This window comes from Natrix helvetica, assembly GCF_964273705.1.
Source record: "Natrix helvetica genome assembly, chromosome: 9".
Taxonomy (NCBI): domain Eukaryota; kingdom Metazoa; phylum Chordata; class Lepidosauria; order Squamata; family Natricidae; genus Natrix; species Natrix helvetica.
In genome coordinates, this window is record NC_138560.1 from 18,207,088 (window position 1) to 18,225,861 (window position 18,774).

Here is an 18,774-nt window from a genome sequence, read left to right on the forward strand (position 1 = left end):
ACGCCGCCATCTTGATCTTCGGTTCTGCACATGTGCAAAACAATTTTCATTGCAGAAATGTATTTTTCCCTTTTTTAACGCATGGACAGACATTTTTAGGTGCAAATACCCACGCACGCGGAGCAAATTCTTTTGCGCGTGGAACTGGCAGTAATGCTGATTAAAACCCATTTTGAATGATTTCTCTAACACCCTGGCTGATGGATTGACTGCCTGCCTTCAGCCCTGCATCACTTTGACTCACCTTTTCAAGGGGTTCACAGAAAGAATTAAAATTAAAACACCAAATTAAAAAAAACAATAACTTTAGGAGGAAAATAAAATAGATCAATTTAAAAAAAGAGACAGAAATGGGGTTATCTGAAATATATGACTGAAAAAGTCAAGATGGTTGTTGCAATGCTATAATGGAAGCTCTACTTGTTTTTTTAGTGTGTCAAGGCAGAATTTCAATTGCATCAATTGATGCATGCCATTGCAATTGCATTCAATTGCATCCTTTCAGCCACCATCTTGACTTTTTGGACTGTATTCCATAGACAATCCTGAATAGAGGATTCAAAAGGAGACTATTTCAGTTTAATTCAAAGTCTGATGCTTACTTATTGGGGTTAAGCCATCACCATCTCCTTAAAGCAGGGGTGTCAAACTCAAGGCCCGGGACCCAGATACAACCCGGAGGTAGGGTACTTAGTTCTGGCCCACTGGGCCACCCTCGAAACAGGGAAGAACTGGCCCATGGTGCTTCTGTCTGCAAAAACGGACTCCCAAGTTCCGTTTTCTGCTGCTACGGCCTCCTGCAACCCTCTGCCAATGAAAACGGAGCTTTGGAGGGCTGCATGAAAGCTCTGTTTTCATTGGCAGAGGGTTGCAGGAGGCCATGGCAGCTGAAAACGGAGCTTGGGAGTCCGTTTTTGCTGGCAGAGCGCTCAGGCCACCTCCCAGGATCCCCGACAGGAGTAATGTTGAGCTGGTCATGCCCCCCCTCTCCACGCCCCCTTCCTGCCCCCCAAGGTCAAACAGAACCCTGTTGCGGCCCGCAATGAACTGGAGTTTGAGACCCCTGCCTTAAAGCAAGAGCGAGCCATCTATAACCTATTTTCCACAATCTGGCAGCCAAGCGTGGATGAAATGGAGGCATGATTTCTACTGACCTTTGCGAAGAAATAGCAGTGAAACTCTGCAATCCGTGAGGCAGAATTTGCATTATTTCCCCTCAAATAAAACACGCATGCGATACACTCAGCCGAGAGTGCAATCACTGCCTTGCTGCTTTATCACGGCGGTCAATTCTAAAAGTTTCCTTTGGTGGCATCCATAATCCGTGTGCCACCAGTGAAGAGCATGTATCACAATGTCCCCTAAGAACGCAACGTGCTACAGAGACAAGTTCTCAGAGAGGGATGCAATTAGCGGTGTTGCTATGGAGCAGAGTCCTTCACACATCTTAACCCAAGATCATTAATCACAGGGACAGGCAATTTGGTGGTCTCCAGAAGTTTCGGACTTTCATTCCCATTAGCCTCTGGCTGTAGGAGCATTGACAATCAACTGTGGGAATTACAGTCCAGAGCATATGGAGGACAGAGGGTTGACGGGGGAAAGCAAGGATACCGAAGTCCTCTAGAGGGCATCTCAACTGTAAAATCACTGCAGTCTGGACTTGTCTTCTCCTGCACCACGCCATGGTATTGCCATGAAGAGAAATGGACTTCAAAGGACAGCCTGTTTGGAGAGTGTATCAGAAAACCATTCTGATCAAACAGCTCAAACAGGCTGTGAGAAAGAAGCTGTCTTTGACCTTAATATTAATGGCAAAGATGGTATGTCTAGTTTAATGAAAAGAAGGACTAGAGGTGACATGATAGTAGTCTTCCAAGCATCGAATGGGCTGCCACAAGGAAGAGATGACCAACCTATTCTCCAAAGCACCTGAAGGCAGGATAAGAAGCAGTGGATGGAAATTTATTAAGGAAACAAACTAGAACTAAGGACATTTCCTGACAATGAGAACAATTGACCAACAATTGGCTTGCCTTCAGAAGTGGGTGCTCCATCTGGAGATTTTAAAGAAACGATTGGACAACCATTGTCTGAAATGGTAGAGGTTTCCTACTTGAGGGTTGGACTACAAGACCTCCAAGGTCCCTTCCAAATCTGTTATCCTGTTCTGTTATGTACCCCTGGCTTTCTACTTTGTTCCTGGGAAGCTTGAAGAGGTCCTCCAAATTTCTCTTGGTAGTGTTTTTAAACTGATTAGATGGTATATAGGTAGTTCTCAACTTACAACCATTCACTTAAGTGACCATTTGAAGTTACAACGGCACTATGGGAGGATCAGAACGTCCCCACGTGACCCAGGGATGCTGCAAACAAGATTTACAACCTTCCCAGCCGGCTTCCAACAAGCAAAGTCAATGAGGGAAGCTAGATTTGCTTCAGGATTGCTTGATTCATTTAACAAATGTAGTGATTCGCTTAATAACCGAGACACAAAAGGTTGTAAAACTGGACGAGATTTCTTTAACAACTGCCTTGCTTAATAATGGACATTCTGGTTGCAAGTCAAGACTGCCCATAGTGGTAAGGTCTGATCATTGCAATTGTTTTGGGGTGTGTTGAGAGGTGGAATTCAGCCGGTTCTCTCCGGTTCAGGAAAACTGGTAGCGGTGGCTGCGGGAGGCTCCATCCATCCGCCCTGACGTAATGCGCGAGCACTGTGCATGCACAGAAGGCCGGCAAGTAGAGGACTGCCTGTAGATAAAAAAGCATCATGCTGCTTCCATCCCTGGACAATTCAATGTTTTCTTCTTGGAAAGCGAATGCCCTTTGACCAGATTGAGTGAGAAGCGGTGAGGGGGAAGAAAAGGCTGCAGGATTTCTCCGCTTGTCACAAGTCCCGTCGGAGGAGTCTGTCACCTGGACGGCTTCGGTGTGAAACGCCACAATGTGTAGAAAGGCCATCCTTGCGTATGGGACAGTTCTGTAATCTATTGTGACGGAAAGGCAGCTGCTGGAGAAGAACAGAAGGAAGCCCCTTCGCTTTGTTGGCAGCAGATGAAACGGGGTGTTGCGGGAGGCTGAGGTCGTTCTTGGAGGCAGCTTTAGGACTGGATGTTCCTGAATGGTTTATTTCCATGAGAGGAAGAGGAGGAGGAGGAGAGCAGGGAAACAAGCATTTTGGGCTCAGCCCAGACAGCTGGGAGCTGTCACTGACTGCTGATCAGGGGGGGTCAGTATAAATGACAGATGATAGCTTGTTTGCCCTGAGGACAATAAGCCCTACCCCACGAAGCGTGGCCCTTCCTTTGAGGAATTCTTAAACGGCAGCCCTTTATATGCAGGGCTCTTCAGGATAAATGAACTCCAGGAAAGTGCATTTAGGGTGGGTGGGCTGGATGATTTTCACCCCTAGTTAATACTTGCAGGCCAGAGGGGGGTGGGCAACATAAACGCCTCCTATTTACTGTCCCAGCCTTTCCAACGAAGGACGTTGCAATACACGAGGGTCTTTTCAAATGAGACCATCATTTTGCATGGCTGCATAAATACCCCAGCATGCTTTGGTCCAGCATTTCCTCTTACTTCCTTTTGTTTGTTTGTCCCCCCCCAAAAAGAAGAAGTTTCTTGGATGAGAAGTGAAATGTCTTCAAGGGAAAACAAAAAAGTCCTATCGCCTCTTGGAAAAAAAAAAGCACCTTTGGGACAACATATGAGCTGGATGACTGAGAATCTCCATCAACTTTTGCTTGTTTGTTTTGCTTTTCAGAAAGGCTTTGCTAGCTTTGAAGCACCGCCAAATCTTATGTTCATGGAATGGCATTCTTTTGGGAAAAGCGGCCTGCCCTGTTAGCATTCCTATAAAGGGTTAACAATCCACCACCATCACCCCTAAAGTCTATGTTAAGTAAAGAAGAATAGAAGCGGAACTGACAAGCTATTAAAACAGATGAAATCTATGTAAATGCCCCAAGTAGCTTTGCTTGTCGTAAGGAAGGGTCCGTAGGAAAGCTGGAGAGATTGTTGCAGTTTGGATTCCTGCACTGAAAGATCGGATGGACTCAAGGCGGCCTCCCAATTCACAGATCTCATGAACCTGCAAGTCTAGTTTATCATTTGATACAGAGTGACAATTGTGGAATGAAACACTGGACGCCCCCACAGGACCCTTGGCCATCTCATCTTTTGCGGAGGGCAGGCAAGATCCTCCCAGGCCATCCAGGAAAATTTCCCCCAAATTCTCTTTTCAGATGAAGCCTTTGCAATCCAGTAGGAAAAAGGGCATAGGACATTTTCTGCAGGGCATTTCTCCCAGGACCTATGCATGGGCACCAGTACTGGCTTAGGGTAGGGACTAGGGAGTAACATCTGCTACTGCTATTATGTGCTGTTCTGACCTAGGCTTTCCAAGAGCATGAAGCAAATTCCTGGTCCCGACAAAAACCCCTTTTATTAATTTACTGTGAATTCTGCTCATTCACATCCAGCAAAGTCTTTCAAGGGAGGATTTACAGTCACAGACCTTCTCTGGCTTGGAGAGCTGCCAGGCCAATATCTGCAAAACTTGGCAAGGAGTCTCGGAGAGTCACGAACCAATTAAGCGAACTAATTGTCTCCTGCAAGCTCCACTCCCCTTTTGCTCCTCTTTTATTTTCTCTGGGAGGGGCCATTCACCGTCCATCTGTGGCCTTACTCCCAAGTCGACCCCTCTTCTTTAGCTGTTCCCTTTGTCTGGCAAATCTCTGCATGCGCACACTGGGAACAGGCTCCAGTCGTTCATCTACCTCACTGAGGTCTGACTCAGCTGATAACTGGCATACGGCTGTGTCCCCCTCTCTGCCCCTGACACAGAGCCCTCATCCCAGCCCCTTCCCCCCCAGAGTCCAGGACTGGCCCATGTTCCTCCCCAACCTCCTCACTGTCCAAATCTACCGCGGGCCACAACATTCGTAGGGTGGGGTGTGGGAGGGAGACTCGGCCTGCCCACCTAGCCTTTGCTTAGAAGCCCCGGATCTCCTTGGGGCAACTGCAGTCTGCAGGAGGGGGGATCCATCATTCTGTGGAAATGCCCCTGCATTGGCGAAATTGATCCAGCTTCAGGCACTGCTGTGGAAGTAATCGGAATGGATGGGCAATCGATCACACCCAGCTCCCGAACTGAGGTTTAAGTAGACAGAGTTAATTCATCTTCCCTCCCCCTGCTGTGCTTCGGGTTAAGCCATCCGTCCTATAATATGTTAACCTAGTTGCTGGCCCCACTGTCTACCTCTCGGTGTGAGGTCTGGGCCTCTTGTCTGAGCAGAATCGGCTATCAGGTCAGGGCACAAATCCTACAAGGTGCTAGCTCTCATGGTTATACAGGCTGAGGCCTATCAATCTTGTAAGAAAGGCAGCCGATAGAAGAGGGTAGGCCAGAGGTCTGGGGAGATCGGCTCAAGTCCAACCACAGAGGAAAGCCCCCTTGGAGACATCATTTCACTTAGTCCAGCCTACCTCACAAGGCTGATGTAGGGATAAGATGGAAGTGGGAATCCTCCATGCCAGTGGTTCACAACCTTTTTTTCACCATGGACCTTCTTTAAATACCTTTTCTGGCCATGGACCTCCAAGACCTAACTCAAGATTTAGATCATAACATTTTTTTTCCAAATCTGGTCTATACTGTATACCACCAGGATCAATTGAAGGAAATGTGAGGTAGAACTACAACACCCAGACACAAATACCTACACACACATGCTATATACATATAGCTACACAATCAGCTACACCGGAGGGGTTCGGGAGAACCGGTAGTGGTATGGCGCCTGAGTCGCTGGAACAGGCAGCAACCCAGGCCTGCCACGCCCCCGAACCGGTTGCCCGGCCGGTGCCATCAGCGCCGCCATCTTGTTTTTAAGTTCTGCGCATGGGCAGATCAATTGTAATTGTATCCAACACACACACACACACACAAATAGCGCACATGAGCGAAGCGGCAGTAAAGCCATCCGGAACCCACCCCTGAATCACACATATGATGTATCCCTCAACTTACAACCAGTTGTTAGTGACTATTCGAGGTTCCAGCTGACCTACCTGGAAGATTCTTATAACCCATATTTGAAGTTCCAAAGGTCATCTTTGGTTTGCTTAACAACCTCAGTGATCCATTTAACAACCGCCACAAAAAATGTGTATGGGAAAATTGTATATGGGAAGATTGCACTGCTATTGTTAGGATTGGAAAAGGAGAATTTGGTTTTAACTTGAACGTGACTGACCTGCTTTATAACTGTCACGAATTACAACCATAGGACAAAACTCGAGGGCTACCTATAAATAAATCCATAGCTAGTATGCTTGTGACAAAGACGGCACTGGCCTACGCATTTTTCCTTTGTAGAATATATATAGCCAAATAAAAACAAAATAATGCAACATAATGAAATGAAATATTAATAAATAATAACATGCAAATATAATAATACCATCATAAAACAAAGTAAAATTTAAATACGTTAAGTAAAAAAACCAAATGATTAATAAAATAATATACAAATAGTATAATAAAAATAGTAAAACAAAAATAACGAAGTAAATTATAAATACTGTAAGAATAATAGCAAAAAAAGCTTCAATGCCATTACGGTATTGTCTTTTGTTTTAATTGTGCAACAGCAATAATAGCACTGAAAGTCAGTGGAAAGTTAAAACCAAATTCTCCTTTTCCAATCCTAACAATAGCCGTGCAATCTTCCTTCTTTGTCTTCCCTTCCTGTTCTCCCCAACTCTACATCCTGAGGGCTCTGTGGTGGTGGCCCTATTTATCTTGCCCTTTCCCCCACGGAGCATAATTTGAAGAGATGCACCCCATCAACTCTTGACAACCTGCTCTGCTTTTTAGAAGGATGGCCTATGTTTATGCAGCACATTTGATCCAAGATGGCGATCAGAAAGCCATGTTAGTCTGTGGCAAAAAAACCTGACATGGAATTAGGTACCGGTAGCATCATATATTTTTTATGATTTATCTGGTTCTCTAATTTAATCTAATTAAATTTATTTATCTAGCCATCTGGAGTTGAAGAGAACTCTAATAATAATTAAATCTATATACCGGTATATAAAAGCCAAATACCACTCACTCATCACAAAATCTCCAGAATCGTAAAGCCTACAAACGTGAAATTTGGCACGTATGTTCCTCTTGGTTTCTAGGTACTCGCTAAGAAAGGATTTTTCGAAATGACCATCAAATCATTAGTATTTCTTATACAATAATTAACACACTCTGATGCTAAGGAGTACTACTACCCCTCCCCACCTGAAAAGAACTCTGTTCCAACTGCCAATTGCCTCACATTCCGTTACCTCAGTTCAAACTGGCAGACGTTCCACTCCTTCACTCAGGAGGGTCTGGGGCTCCTTACAGTACTAAATGTCGGTACCTCAGCAAAATGTCTACGTCTTCCACCTATGGAACTGCTTCCGGATTCAAGGTGGCAGGAGCGATACTCCCTTATGTGTTTCAATTACTGACCATCAGTGAGCCAATGGATTGAACTGGATTTCTCCTGCATTGCCCGATCACATAGTTTTGTCGTGAAGCATGGTTATCCAGCTAGTACATAATAATTTATATAACTGCTCATTTCATTCCTGGGATTTGGGGAAGCACATACAATTAAAACAAAAGCTAACCAGCAAACACAATTCAAACACAACCTCCAAAAAAAACAGTTTAAAAAAGTTTTTTTTTTTAAAAAAAAGATATTCATCCAGACTAACCAATGTTAGTGTCTTCTACATTTAACCAAGTTGGTTAAAGGCGCAGCAGCTGTATTGGCTGAGTTAGCATAAAGCTTGGTTAGCTTTTTTGTGACTGAGTGGGTTGGGTCACTGCAGCTCCCAGTTGCTCTGGCCAGATGGACACTTACAGAAGGGGAGGGAATGACAAAGTGTGAGTTGTGTTGTAAATTCCCTGCTCCTTTTGTGCTTGCCTTGTGACATAACGGGCAAGACTTGGGTCATGACATCTTGACATGCCTCCTGTTATTATGACAAGAGTTCCTTTGAGGGCAGGCGCTGATTATGGCCCAGTCTCCAACCCCTCTGGATCTCACTGGGCTGGGTGGCACAGTGAGATGTCATAGTGGCAGTTTATGAAGCCTTGACCCCATTCACCCTTGAGACAGAGATGCAGGTGCAGTACCATTGGTCTAATCAGTTAATTGGTTAAAATGCAGAAAATGGTTACAGGTAGTCCCTGGCTTATAACCATTCATTCATCATAACCAACCTGTCTTCCATTGAGGATCTGTACACTGCATGAGTCAAAAAGAGGGCTGTGAAAATAACTTCAGACCCCTCACATCCTGGACATAAATTGTTTCAACTTCTACCCTCAAAATGACACTATAGGACACTGCACACCGGAACAACTAGACACAAGGATAGCTTTTTCCGGAATGCCATCACTATGCTAAACAACTAATTCCCACAACACTGTTAAACTATTTACTAAGACTGTATTACTATTATTTTTCTCTTCCTTGCTAGTATCTATCTCTCCCCACTTATGACTATAACCATGTTGCTTGTATCTTTAAAATTTATATTGTTTTATTTGTTTCCTAGTATAATTTGATCGCTTATTAGTAACCTATGACTTTCACTAAGTGTTGTATTTTATGATTCTCGATTAATGTATTCTATTTTATTTTTCTTTATGTACACCGAGAGCATATGCACCAAAAGAAATTCCTTGTGTGTCCAATCACACTTGGCCAATAAAGAATTCTGTTCTGTTCTATTCTATTCTATTGACTGTTTGAAGTGGAAACAACTTCAGAAGTTGTTCCATCATTGGGGGCTTTTAAGAAGAAACTAGACAGCTATTGGTCTGAAATGGTACAGGGCCACCTGGTTGAGCAGGAGGTCCGGGCTAGAAGACCTCCAAGGTCCCTTCCAACTGTGCTACTCTGTTTCAGTGGCACTGAAAAAAGTGACTTAAGACTCTTGCACTATCCCCAATTTATATGCTTGGCAACTGGCATGTATTTATGACGGTTGCAGTTGACCTGGGGTCATGTGGTCACCTCTTGCTTACCTTCTGACGAACAAAGTCAGTGGGGAAGCTGGGTTCACTTAACAACCATGTTACTAACTTAAAAGCTGCTGTGATTCACTCAACAACTGTGGCAAGGAAGGTCGTAAAGTGAGGCAAAACTCAATTAGCAATGGAAATTCAGGTCCCAATTGTGGTCATACGTTGAGGCTACCTGTACCATCTCAGCTGGATTTTCCTTCTTATGGGTGCTCTAATTTTCCAGGGGAGGCTGTTCACCTCGCTCGAGACTTTGGCTATGTGTGTGAAACAGAATTCCCAGCCAAGGCAGCAGCGGAATATCTCTGCCGCCAGCATTCAGATCCCAGCGAGCTCCACGCCCGGAAAAACATGCTTTTAGCAACCAAGTAAGTAATAGGATCGCACCTGTGGTGGAAGACAAGCTAGCATCAAAGTCAGCTTAAAGGATAATGCACACGTTTTTACAATTATGCAACTGATGACAGTGCAGAAAATCCAATAAGTGTTAATAGAAAGCTATATTATTTCTCAAAATGGGGGGGGGGGGAAGGATGGGGGAAGAAATGGATTTGGTGGAAATTAAACTGTTTTAAACAAAGATTTTATTCAGTCCATTGGGAAATCACTTCTGGTTTTTTATACGCAAAATAGGGAGGGGGGAAAGAAATATAGACTTTAGTTTGAAGACTGAATAATTGTGTAATTACAAAAAGTTGAGGCTGTAAATCTAGTTGCTATTTCCTTTTACTCTACTGGAAAGTATCAGAAGTCAATGCTTCCACCTTTCTTTCTTTCTTTCTTTTATCCTGTACCCCCTTTTTATTTTTATTTACATTAATAAATATAAATTTACATTTGTAAAACAACTTCATAAAATATCGGGAATATTTAATGGAAGGATAGGAGTAGTTGCAGGTGGCAAAGTATAAATATACAGACTTCTCCTTTGCACTGATCGTTAAAAATATAGGTAGTACTCCACCTAATACTACAGTCAATTTGTAAAACACCTTCATAAAATATTGGGAATATTTTATGGAAGGATAGGAGTAGTTGCAGGTGGCAAAGTATAAATATATAGACTTCTCCTTTGCACTGATCATTAAAAATATAGGTAGCACTCCACCTAATACTACAGTCAATTTGTAAAACACCTTCATAAAATATTGGGAATATTTCATGGAAGGATAGGAGTAGTTGGAGGTGGCAAAGTATAAATATAAAGACTTCTCCTTTGCACTGATCATTAAAAATATAGGTAGTACTCCCCCTAATATTACAGTCAAGTAGACAAGAAGAAATGGATGCAGCTTATCAAATCGATCCACTTTAGCATTAAGGAGAAAATTTATGCCAGTGAGAACAATTAATCAGTGGAACAGCTTGCCTCCAGATGTGGGCGATCCATCACTAGAGGTTTTTAAGAAGAGTTTGGATAGTCACTTGTCTGAAATGGTATAGGGCAGTGAAGGCGAACCCCTACGGTGTGCATGCCACAGGTGGCATTCAGAGCCCTCTCTGTAGGCACGCCAGCCGTCACCCCACCACAGCTCCACCACGCATGTGCCTCCCGACGGTCAGCTGGTCCTCGAGTCTCTGCCATGCATGCACAGGACGCATGCAGGGGATGGTCATGCACATATGTGCTTGCATTGCATTTTGGGGGTTCGCACGCATGCACGCATCTCCAACATCCTGTTTTGGGCCTGGAAGGCTCCTGCACCAACCTGGAAGCCAAAATGGGGCACGGGGGCACCATCGAGGCCCCTCCTATGCCCCGTTTTGGGCCTGGAAAGTCTCCTGCACCAACCTGGAAGCAAAAAATGGGCCGGGGAGCAGGGTGCATGTGTGGTGGCAGGGTGCATGCGCAGGGGCACATGTGTGGGGTGCATGCCCAGGGGCGCTCGCATTGTATTTTGGGGTTTCATGCATGTGCTTTGGGCACAACACCAGAAAGGTTAGCCATCACTGGTATAGGATTGCCTGCTTGAGCAGGGGGCTGGGCTAGAAAGTCCCTTCCAGCTCTATTTTGATTCTCATTCATTTCCCTTTTTCTCACTCCAGGCAAATCTGCAAAGAGTTTGCTGATATGATGGCTCAAGATCGCTCCCCTCTGGGAAACAGCCGCCCGACACTCATCTTGGAACCTGGCGTTCAAAGCTGCTTGACGCACTTCAGTTTAATCACCCATGGTTTTGGAGGGCCGGCGATCTGCGCGGCGCTGACCGCATTCCAGAACTACTTGGTGGAGTCCCTCAAGGGGCTTGACAAAATGTTTATGAACAGCACGGGCAACGGTCACACGGTTGGTGACTCCAAAACCTCAGAAAAGGATGTTAAGCATCGGAAATGACCCCTTCTGCAGGCTGTGACCCGCCGCATCTCCCCCATTGGAGGGTTCCTTCCCATTTCCAGGATGTGAGAGACAGAAGGTCCTTCAACACTCCTGGAAGTGTTGCAGGGACGGGAGGAGGGAGAGGATTAACCCTCCTCTTTCCTGCAAGGTTCTCCAAACAGTGACGGATGCATTTTTGAAACCGAGTCAATGAAAAAGAGGAGATTGAAGAAGAAGAAGGGGCCGAGCCAACCTCAGCGCGAGAAGAAATTAGTTAGCGGTTTGGGTTGAGACATCTGATTTTCCATAGGAGAGACTGGAAGCCTGGTTATATGTGCAATTATTTTGATGATTTTTATGTCTTTCATTGGAAAAGTCCGTGCTCAGAAATAAAAGGTTGGGAGGTTCCAGGCAGCATCGCCAAGGAGAAAGCCGAGACAAAGAGGCCTTCAGGTAGACTCTAGAGAAGGCCTTTTCAGAATCGAGGCCTGTTTAGAGTCAAAGAGTACTGGATTATTATTATTTTTTTGACTCATGCAACAGGCCTGGATTGTACGGGGGTGGTGGGCTGCTGTGGGTTCGCACGGGTTCAGGAGAACCTCTAGCTAAGAATCTGCCCAGTTTGGAGAACCTGCAACTCCCACCCCTGGCTGGCCCAGCCAACCCCTCCCCTCCCCTCCCTCCCCTCCCAGGAGTCCCCACACGGCCCATTTGGGATGTCAGTTAAGTGCAGGGGTGGCGCGGAGACTCGGGAAGGCAAAAAACAGGCCTCCCTTAAGTTCCGGAAGGCTGGAAATGGGCCTGTTTCTCCCGTCTGGAGGGCCTCTGCAGCCCAGGGGAGGCTGTTTTTGCTCTCCCGGAGGCTCTAAAAAAGCCTCCAGAGCCAGGGGAGGCCAAAAATGCTCCCCTCTCCGCCATGGTGCAGAAGGGCCACGCCTACCAGCCATGCCCACCCAGCAATCAGGCAGAGAACCTGTTTCTGAAATGTTTGAAGCCCACCCCTGCCTGGACATCTGCACCAGAGAGAGAAGGCTCCATCAGCACTTCTTTTAATCATGACCTTACAAATCACCGATTTGACATGGCTTTTCTTTGCCACAGTCTTATGCCCCCACCCACCCCCCAAAAAACCCCACATCCCAGTGATACAATCTTGGAAAATGTTGTACAATTCTGTTTACCGATTTTTGGGGAGTCCAGTTAGACCTCATGGTGGAGGTGCTGATAGAGCCAGCTTGGTAACCCCCACCCCAACACTAAAGGGGAGAGAAATCCCTGCTCTTAGGCATCATCTCTTCTATCAAAGTGTCCTTTGAGCTTCTCTGGGCTAAAGGCGAGAGAGGTGGTCCAGCCCAACCTCCCATCCCAAGTTCTGAAACATCCGTAATGCTATTACTATTAAATAATGGAATAATAAATTAATAATTGATTTGAAGCACAAGACTAGTCCTTGAAGGAGAGGCCAAACGGAACTATAATGAAATCTGTATATATTTATTTATGTGTAATTAAATAAATAAAAAGACGTTTTAACATGTCCAGTGTGCATTATTTAAAATGATTTTAAGTTGGGATTTCTATAGATTTTTTTCTTTTTCGTTATGGAAGATAAAAGTCAGCCCTTGCAATTTTCGGGAATAAGGTTTTGTAACGCACAACAGGGTAGCATGGATTACAGTTTGCAGTGCAAATAAATTAAGACACATTTCAGCACATATGAAATTCTCTCTCTCCCCCCCCTGCCCCCTCCCTTCTGCCTTTTGTACTTCCTGTGGTTTCTCTGGAAAAGCTGCAATCGATGTATGAATTCCACCCAACAAAAATGTCACCGTTGCTATCTGAATAAAATCTCTTTTTATTTACCACCATCTCCAGGCCTGTATTTTGTTATGGCAGTAAATGGTGCGAGTGGAGGGGAGTGATTTCGGCTTTTGCCTGAAGTTTTAAGACTATCCTAAGGCTTTCGCAGCTGCTGTATGGCATTTTCTATTTTATAACGGTGAACACGGGGCGTTGCTACAATTCAGCCGTGCGGCTGGAACAGATCCCAGGGGACATCAAAGCAAAGTGGTTGTTGTATGTGGTCCTGGGGCTTCTCCTGGCTCAGAGAGCCTAATGGAATTATACAAGTGCTGAGCCACAACTTCCCAAATGCAACCTAGATTGGCCAAGTATAAAAGCTCTGCAGGGACCTGAGGGCCTTAGGGATGGGCACCATAACAAACCCCTTTGCCATCAGCCATTCTGCCCATGGAGTTCCAGAAGATAGAAAGATCCTTCCCTCTCTCTCTCCCTCTTCCTTCCTTTCCTCCCTCTCTTCTCCCTTCCTCCCTTTCTCTCCTCCTTCCCTCCCCTTTCTCTTCCTTCCTTCCTTCCATCCCTTCCTCTCCTCCCTTTCTTCTTCCCTCCCTCCCTTTTTTCTCCTCCCTTCCTTTCCTTCTTTCCTCCCTCCCTTCCTTTTCTCTCCTCCCTCCCTCCCTCCCTCCCTTCGCCAGAGGGTGTCTCTCCAAGAATCATCTAAAAGCTATTGTGTTGTAGTGTGGAATAGAAGTGATGGGGATATAAATACAAGTAAATGTCAAAGTACAGGTAAGCTCTCATTTGGTGACTGCCCCACTGAGTGACCATTTGCAGTTATGCCAGTGATGAATAAAGTAAGCAATCCTGGCATTTACGACTGTTGTTAAGTCCACAGAGCAAAAGAAAGCTGAAGATTGCAAGCACGGTCACAGTTTCACTAGTAACCACTTCACTTAATGCCCGAGTTGCCAGTCCCAACTGTGGTTGCTAAATGAGGATGACCCGTACATTAGGGACAAAATTAAAATTAAATGCAACAATAAGATGCTGTCATAATGCTGCTAAAAAACAAAATACTTGAAACTAATCATTATAGAGTTACTTTGCAAGGTATGAGAGTTAGCTATAGGAAAAATGACTGATTTGTACAACATAAACACCTCAGTTACAGGCAGTTCTTGACTTACTAAGGGTCACTTTAGTGACTGAAGTTACAACAGCCCCTCCAAATGTATGACCCAGTTGTGAAGGTCCAATGGTCACTCCCCACTCCCACGATTGTATTTCAGGTGCTTAGCAACCAGGCCACATTTACCGCCATTTGCAGTGTCCCAGTCACATGACCGCAATTTATGACATTTTGGGATTTACTTCTATCGGCAGAAACACCCCATAGCAAACAATAGGTCAGGGGTGTCCAAACTTGGGAACTTTAAGACTTGTGGATTTCAACTCCCAGAATTCCCCAGCCAGTTGAAGTCCACAAGTCTTAAAGTTCCCAAGTTTGGACACCCCTGCAATAGGTTCACTTAACAACTACCAAAAAAAAAGGACATCAAAATCTGATCACAAGGGTGATTCACTTTAAGACAGTCACGACTTTATGATTGTAATAGGTAGTCTCCACTACAGTTGTGAGTTGAAAACTATCTGGAATGGATTTAATCTCGCAATGTGCTGAGCACGGCTCAGTTGTAATGAGAGTGTGATGTCTAGGTGTGCAAACGCACATGCACACTCAACCCACATTCGCAAGCTGTGCAAACCCAGAAGGTTGGTTTAGAAGAGAGCCAGCTTCCTCTGCTGGTTCTCTCCTTTATTATTTTTATTTAGTTAGTTTGTCAAACATGTACGAGATAACAGGTATTAAGTATAAACATGGACATGAGCACATGAAATGAGTACAAATAAATGGGGACAGTAGGGCAGGGACGGTAGGCATGCTGATGCGCTTATGCACGCCCCCTTTAGGGACCTCTTAGGAATGGGGTGAAGTCAACAGTAGGCAGTTTAAGGTTAAAGCTGTGAAGGTTTGAGGAAGTAACAACGGAGTCAGGTAGAGCTTTCCAGGCGTTGACCACTCTGTTGCTGAAGTCATATTTTCTGCAATCGAGTTTGCAGCGGTTTACCTTGACTTTGTATCGATTGTTTGCCCGTGTATTATTGTGATGGAAGCTGAAGTAGTCATCGACAGATAGGACGTTGTAGCAGACAATTTTGTGTACTATGCTCAGGTCAGACCGAAGGCGGCATAGTTCTAGGTTGTTCAGGTCCAAACTTTCGAGCCTGGTGGCACAAGGGATTCTGTTGTGAGCAGAGGAGTGGAGGACTCTTCTCGTGAAATACCTCTGGACCCGCTCAATTGTATTAACGTCCGATATACAGTGTGGATTCCAGGCGGAAGAGCTGTCCCACCAGTGTGTTCTGATCCTAGTTGTGATGCCCTGCTACCTTCAGCCCTGTTAAGGCACTGCAGCAAATGAAGACATCTTCAAAAATGGAAAATGACGTTCTGAGCCATTTGGTCCAGCGCTAATGTGCTATTAAGTAGTTATCCAATAAGTGCATTCATGTAGTTTAACTGGAGCCAGCTGTCCAGAGGAAGAGAGGAAACTCTTGAATGTCAATGAGAGGGGTTGACTTCCCCCCACCCCTCCTCTTGTTTTTAAATAAAAAGGCCCATTCTGGGATTATAAGTATTTGCCACTTCCGGAGTGGCTAATTTCATTAACAAAGATTTGGACAAGGCTTGTTTCAGCCTCTGTATTGAAAAACTTTCTTGACCTGGAATCCAGGGCAGGTCTGTGGCCGGGGGAGGGGAGGGGTGGGAAGAACAGAGGGCTGGGGAGGGGGGGCTAATCTGAAGGGCAGGTTGGTGCCTTGTGGGGTTATTCAACACACTGCTTCCTTGAACGATCAGTTTTCATCAATCAAGGGCACTTTTCTTGGACTTTTAAATTGCAGTTGTACATTAAAAAAATATCTCAGGGGTATTTTATCCCTTCGTATCCTAACAACCAAATTCAACCACCACCACCCGGATGCAGAAAAGGAAGAACATATTTTACGTTCTCTTCCCCAAGGATCTGTTTCAAGGACTGATGTTTTGAACTTTCTTCCAAACTACACAAAGTCCTCGAGTTACAACTGTAATTGAGCCTCCAAGTCATTGCAGTCATTAAGCAGGGAATCACACGACTGTGCCTTTATGACCCCCCCTTTTTTTTCAGAGGTGGTTAGGTGAATGCCATGGTTGCTAAGTGAACCCATTGTTTCCTATGGGCAATTTTTTTCTTGCCAGAAACCAGATGTTTTAAAGATGTGTGCATCTTTTCTATCCTGCTTTACGGAGTGGACAGTTCAAGAGACTAGAAGCCACTTGAAGAGACTAGAAGCATTTGAAATGTGGATTTACAGGCAGCTGTTATGTATAAGCAGAATCAGAAAAGAGGAGGCGATAAGCCACCTGGGAAAGCAAAGGAAAATAATCAAAGCCATTAAAAAGTGGAAGTTAGAACTTTTGGACATGTGATGCGACACCCAGAAAAATATGGCATCCTTCAATTAATCCTCGAGGGAAAAATTGGAGGCAAATGAGGTCCAGGTAGAAGAAGAACATCATGGCTTCAAAACCTAAGGGATTGGTTTGGACAAAACTCATGTGCCTGTTGACCAAAATAGGATTGCCAACGCCCAAGGATGGATATGGCACAAGATGTTGTAAATTGTGATCATGTAACTATGGAATGCTGCAAATGGCTGTAAATGTGGGCTGACAGCCATTAGCACCCAAAATGGGATCACTTGAGGTAGTCATCCCTTTTTCAGGCTCTGTTGTCACTTTAAATGGTCATTAAGTGAAGACTCCTTGCAGAGGGTGAATGGCGAGAGGTCCTTTTCCAACAAGCCAAAGTGGATCCCTTTGGCTGATAACACCAAGCTAGGCAGGGTGGGAAAAATCGAGTAAGGCTTGTTGGTTTAAGGAGATCCCTCCACAGTGATAGAGTTCTAAAGTGGCAGCTGCCATTTCACATGAGCCAATGCAAAGCAAGGTAAAGGTAAAAGTTCCCCTCGCACACATGTGCTAGTCGTTCCCGACTCTAGGGGACGGTGCTCATCTCAATTTCAAAGCTGAAGAGCCAGCACTGTCCAAAGACGTCTCTGTGGTCATGTGGCCAGCATGACTAAACACCGAAGGAGCACGGAATGCTGTTACCTTCCCACCAAAGGTGGTCCCTACTTTTCTACTTGCATTTTTACATGCTTTCAAACTGCTAGGTTGGCAGAAGCTGGGTACAAAAAAAGCCCAATTTTGCTGATATGCAAATGTAAATTGATCTACCAGAAAAAGGAGCTTTGCAGAGAAGTAGGCAGAGAACTCATCCCCGGATTTATTAGGAATGGGAATGAAGGTAATATCGCCACGGACCACATTAGGAACATTCAATGTGGTAGATCAGGGGGGAAAATTGATCAATTTTTTTTTCAAAGATGGCCAAGGGAGACCGTTAGAGAAGTGCAGTCTGTTTAAAAATATGCATGGTGTGTGGAAATTGCAATCCAAGACCAACAACAGATTTTTCTCCTTTATTGAACGCTATGGCGGACTGGAGAATTCTGGGAGTTCAGGTTTCCATGGTCGGTCACCCCAATCTAATACATTGTGAAACTATGAGTTGTATGGTCCTCTGAATGAGCTGATGTCCAGGAATTTAAGGTAAATTGTAAAAGGACAGACAGCATCAGATTCTCAGCAGCTTCTAGTTTTTAAGGACTGTTTGCTACTTTCTGAATTAAAGGCACCTTCCCTGGAAAATGAGCAGGTGGGACAAGGGTGCCCATAAAGGGTGGATGTTGCGATGGTACAACGGAAATGCCATGGACTGTCCTCCTCAGTTTCTGAAGGACACACACAAGCTCAACTAGAGCAACTTTAGAGTTGCTTTGCAAAGTGAGGCGAGTGGCATATAAATTTTGATATAAACAAATAGAATAAATTATTTTTTTGTTCGGGTCCAATATTGGCAATTGCTCCTCCTTGAAATCTTGGGAGTGGGAAAGCTTTTGCTGCATATACAACTAAGTTCAATTACAAATGGCAGTTATTTATTTCCTGTATTTTGCCTCTAGCTGTTTCTTTTTGTTCAAAACACACAGACACACACACACACACAAAAGGTTGAATCGATCAGGTGAATGGAAGAGAAGGGTCTTAAGAAAAAAATCAAGTGACATTTAAGTATAACTTGAAGCTTGATTTCCACCCCCACCCCGGTTCAAAAATAATAGGATAAAGTAAAATAAAATGGTATTCTATTTACATAAATGGCTTGGGAGAACTTGGCAGTTCTTTGTCTGCACCTTAATGCAGGAACATATTTTTTTTTTAAAAAAATTCCCCAAGCTTGAAACTCTGCTTTTTTCCAACATAGCCTTTCCCCATATCTATAGAGTCAGAGGGGATTTTGTAGTTGGTCCGTTGCCCTGAGGCAAAACATATGTTCCATTCTAATCCAACTCCACCAGGCTGTTTGGGGGCGAAATCATTAATATACATAAAACTATCACC

At 44.6% G+C, this 18,774-nt stretch overlaps 1 protein-coding gene across 1 annotated transcript in view; it reads left to right on the forward strand.

Moving 5' to 3' along the window:
- The window catches only part of TFAP2E (transcription factor AP-2 epsilon), an 88,384-nt gene extending 75,116 nt beyond the window's left edge, over positions 1–13,268 (forward strand). The window contains exons 6-7 of the mRNA XM_081961963.1: positions 9,315–9,456; positions 11,135–13,268. Coding sequence (XP_081818089.1) covers positions 9,315–9,456; positions 11,135–11,423 — 431 coding nt within the window. The 3' untranslated portion in view covers positions 11,424–13,268. The remainder of the gene's footprint in view (positions 1–9,314; positions 9,457–11,134) is intronic.
- The last annotated feature ends 5,506 nt before the right edge of the window (positions 13,269–18,774 follow it).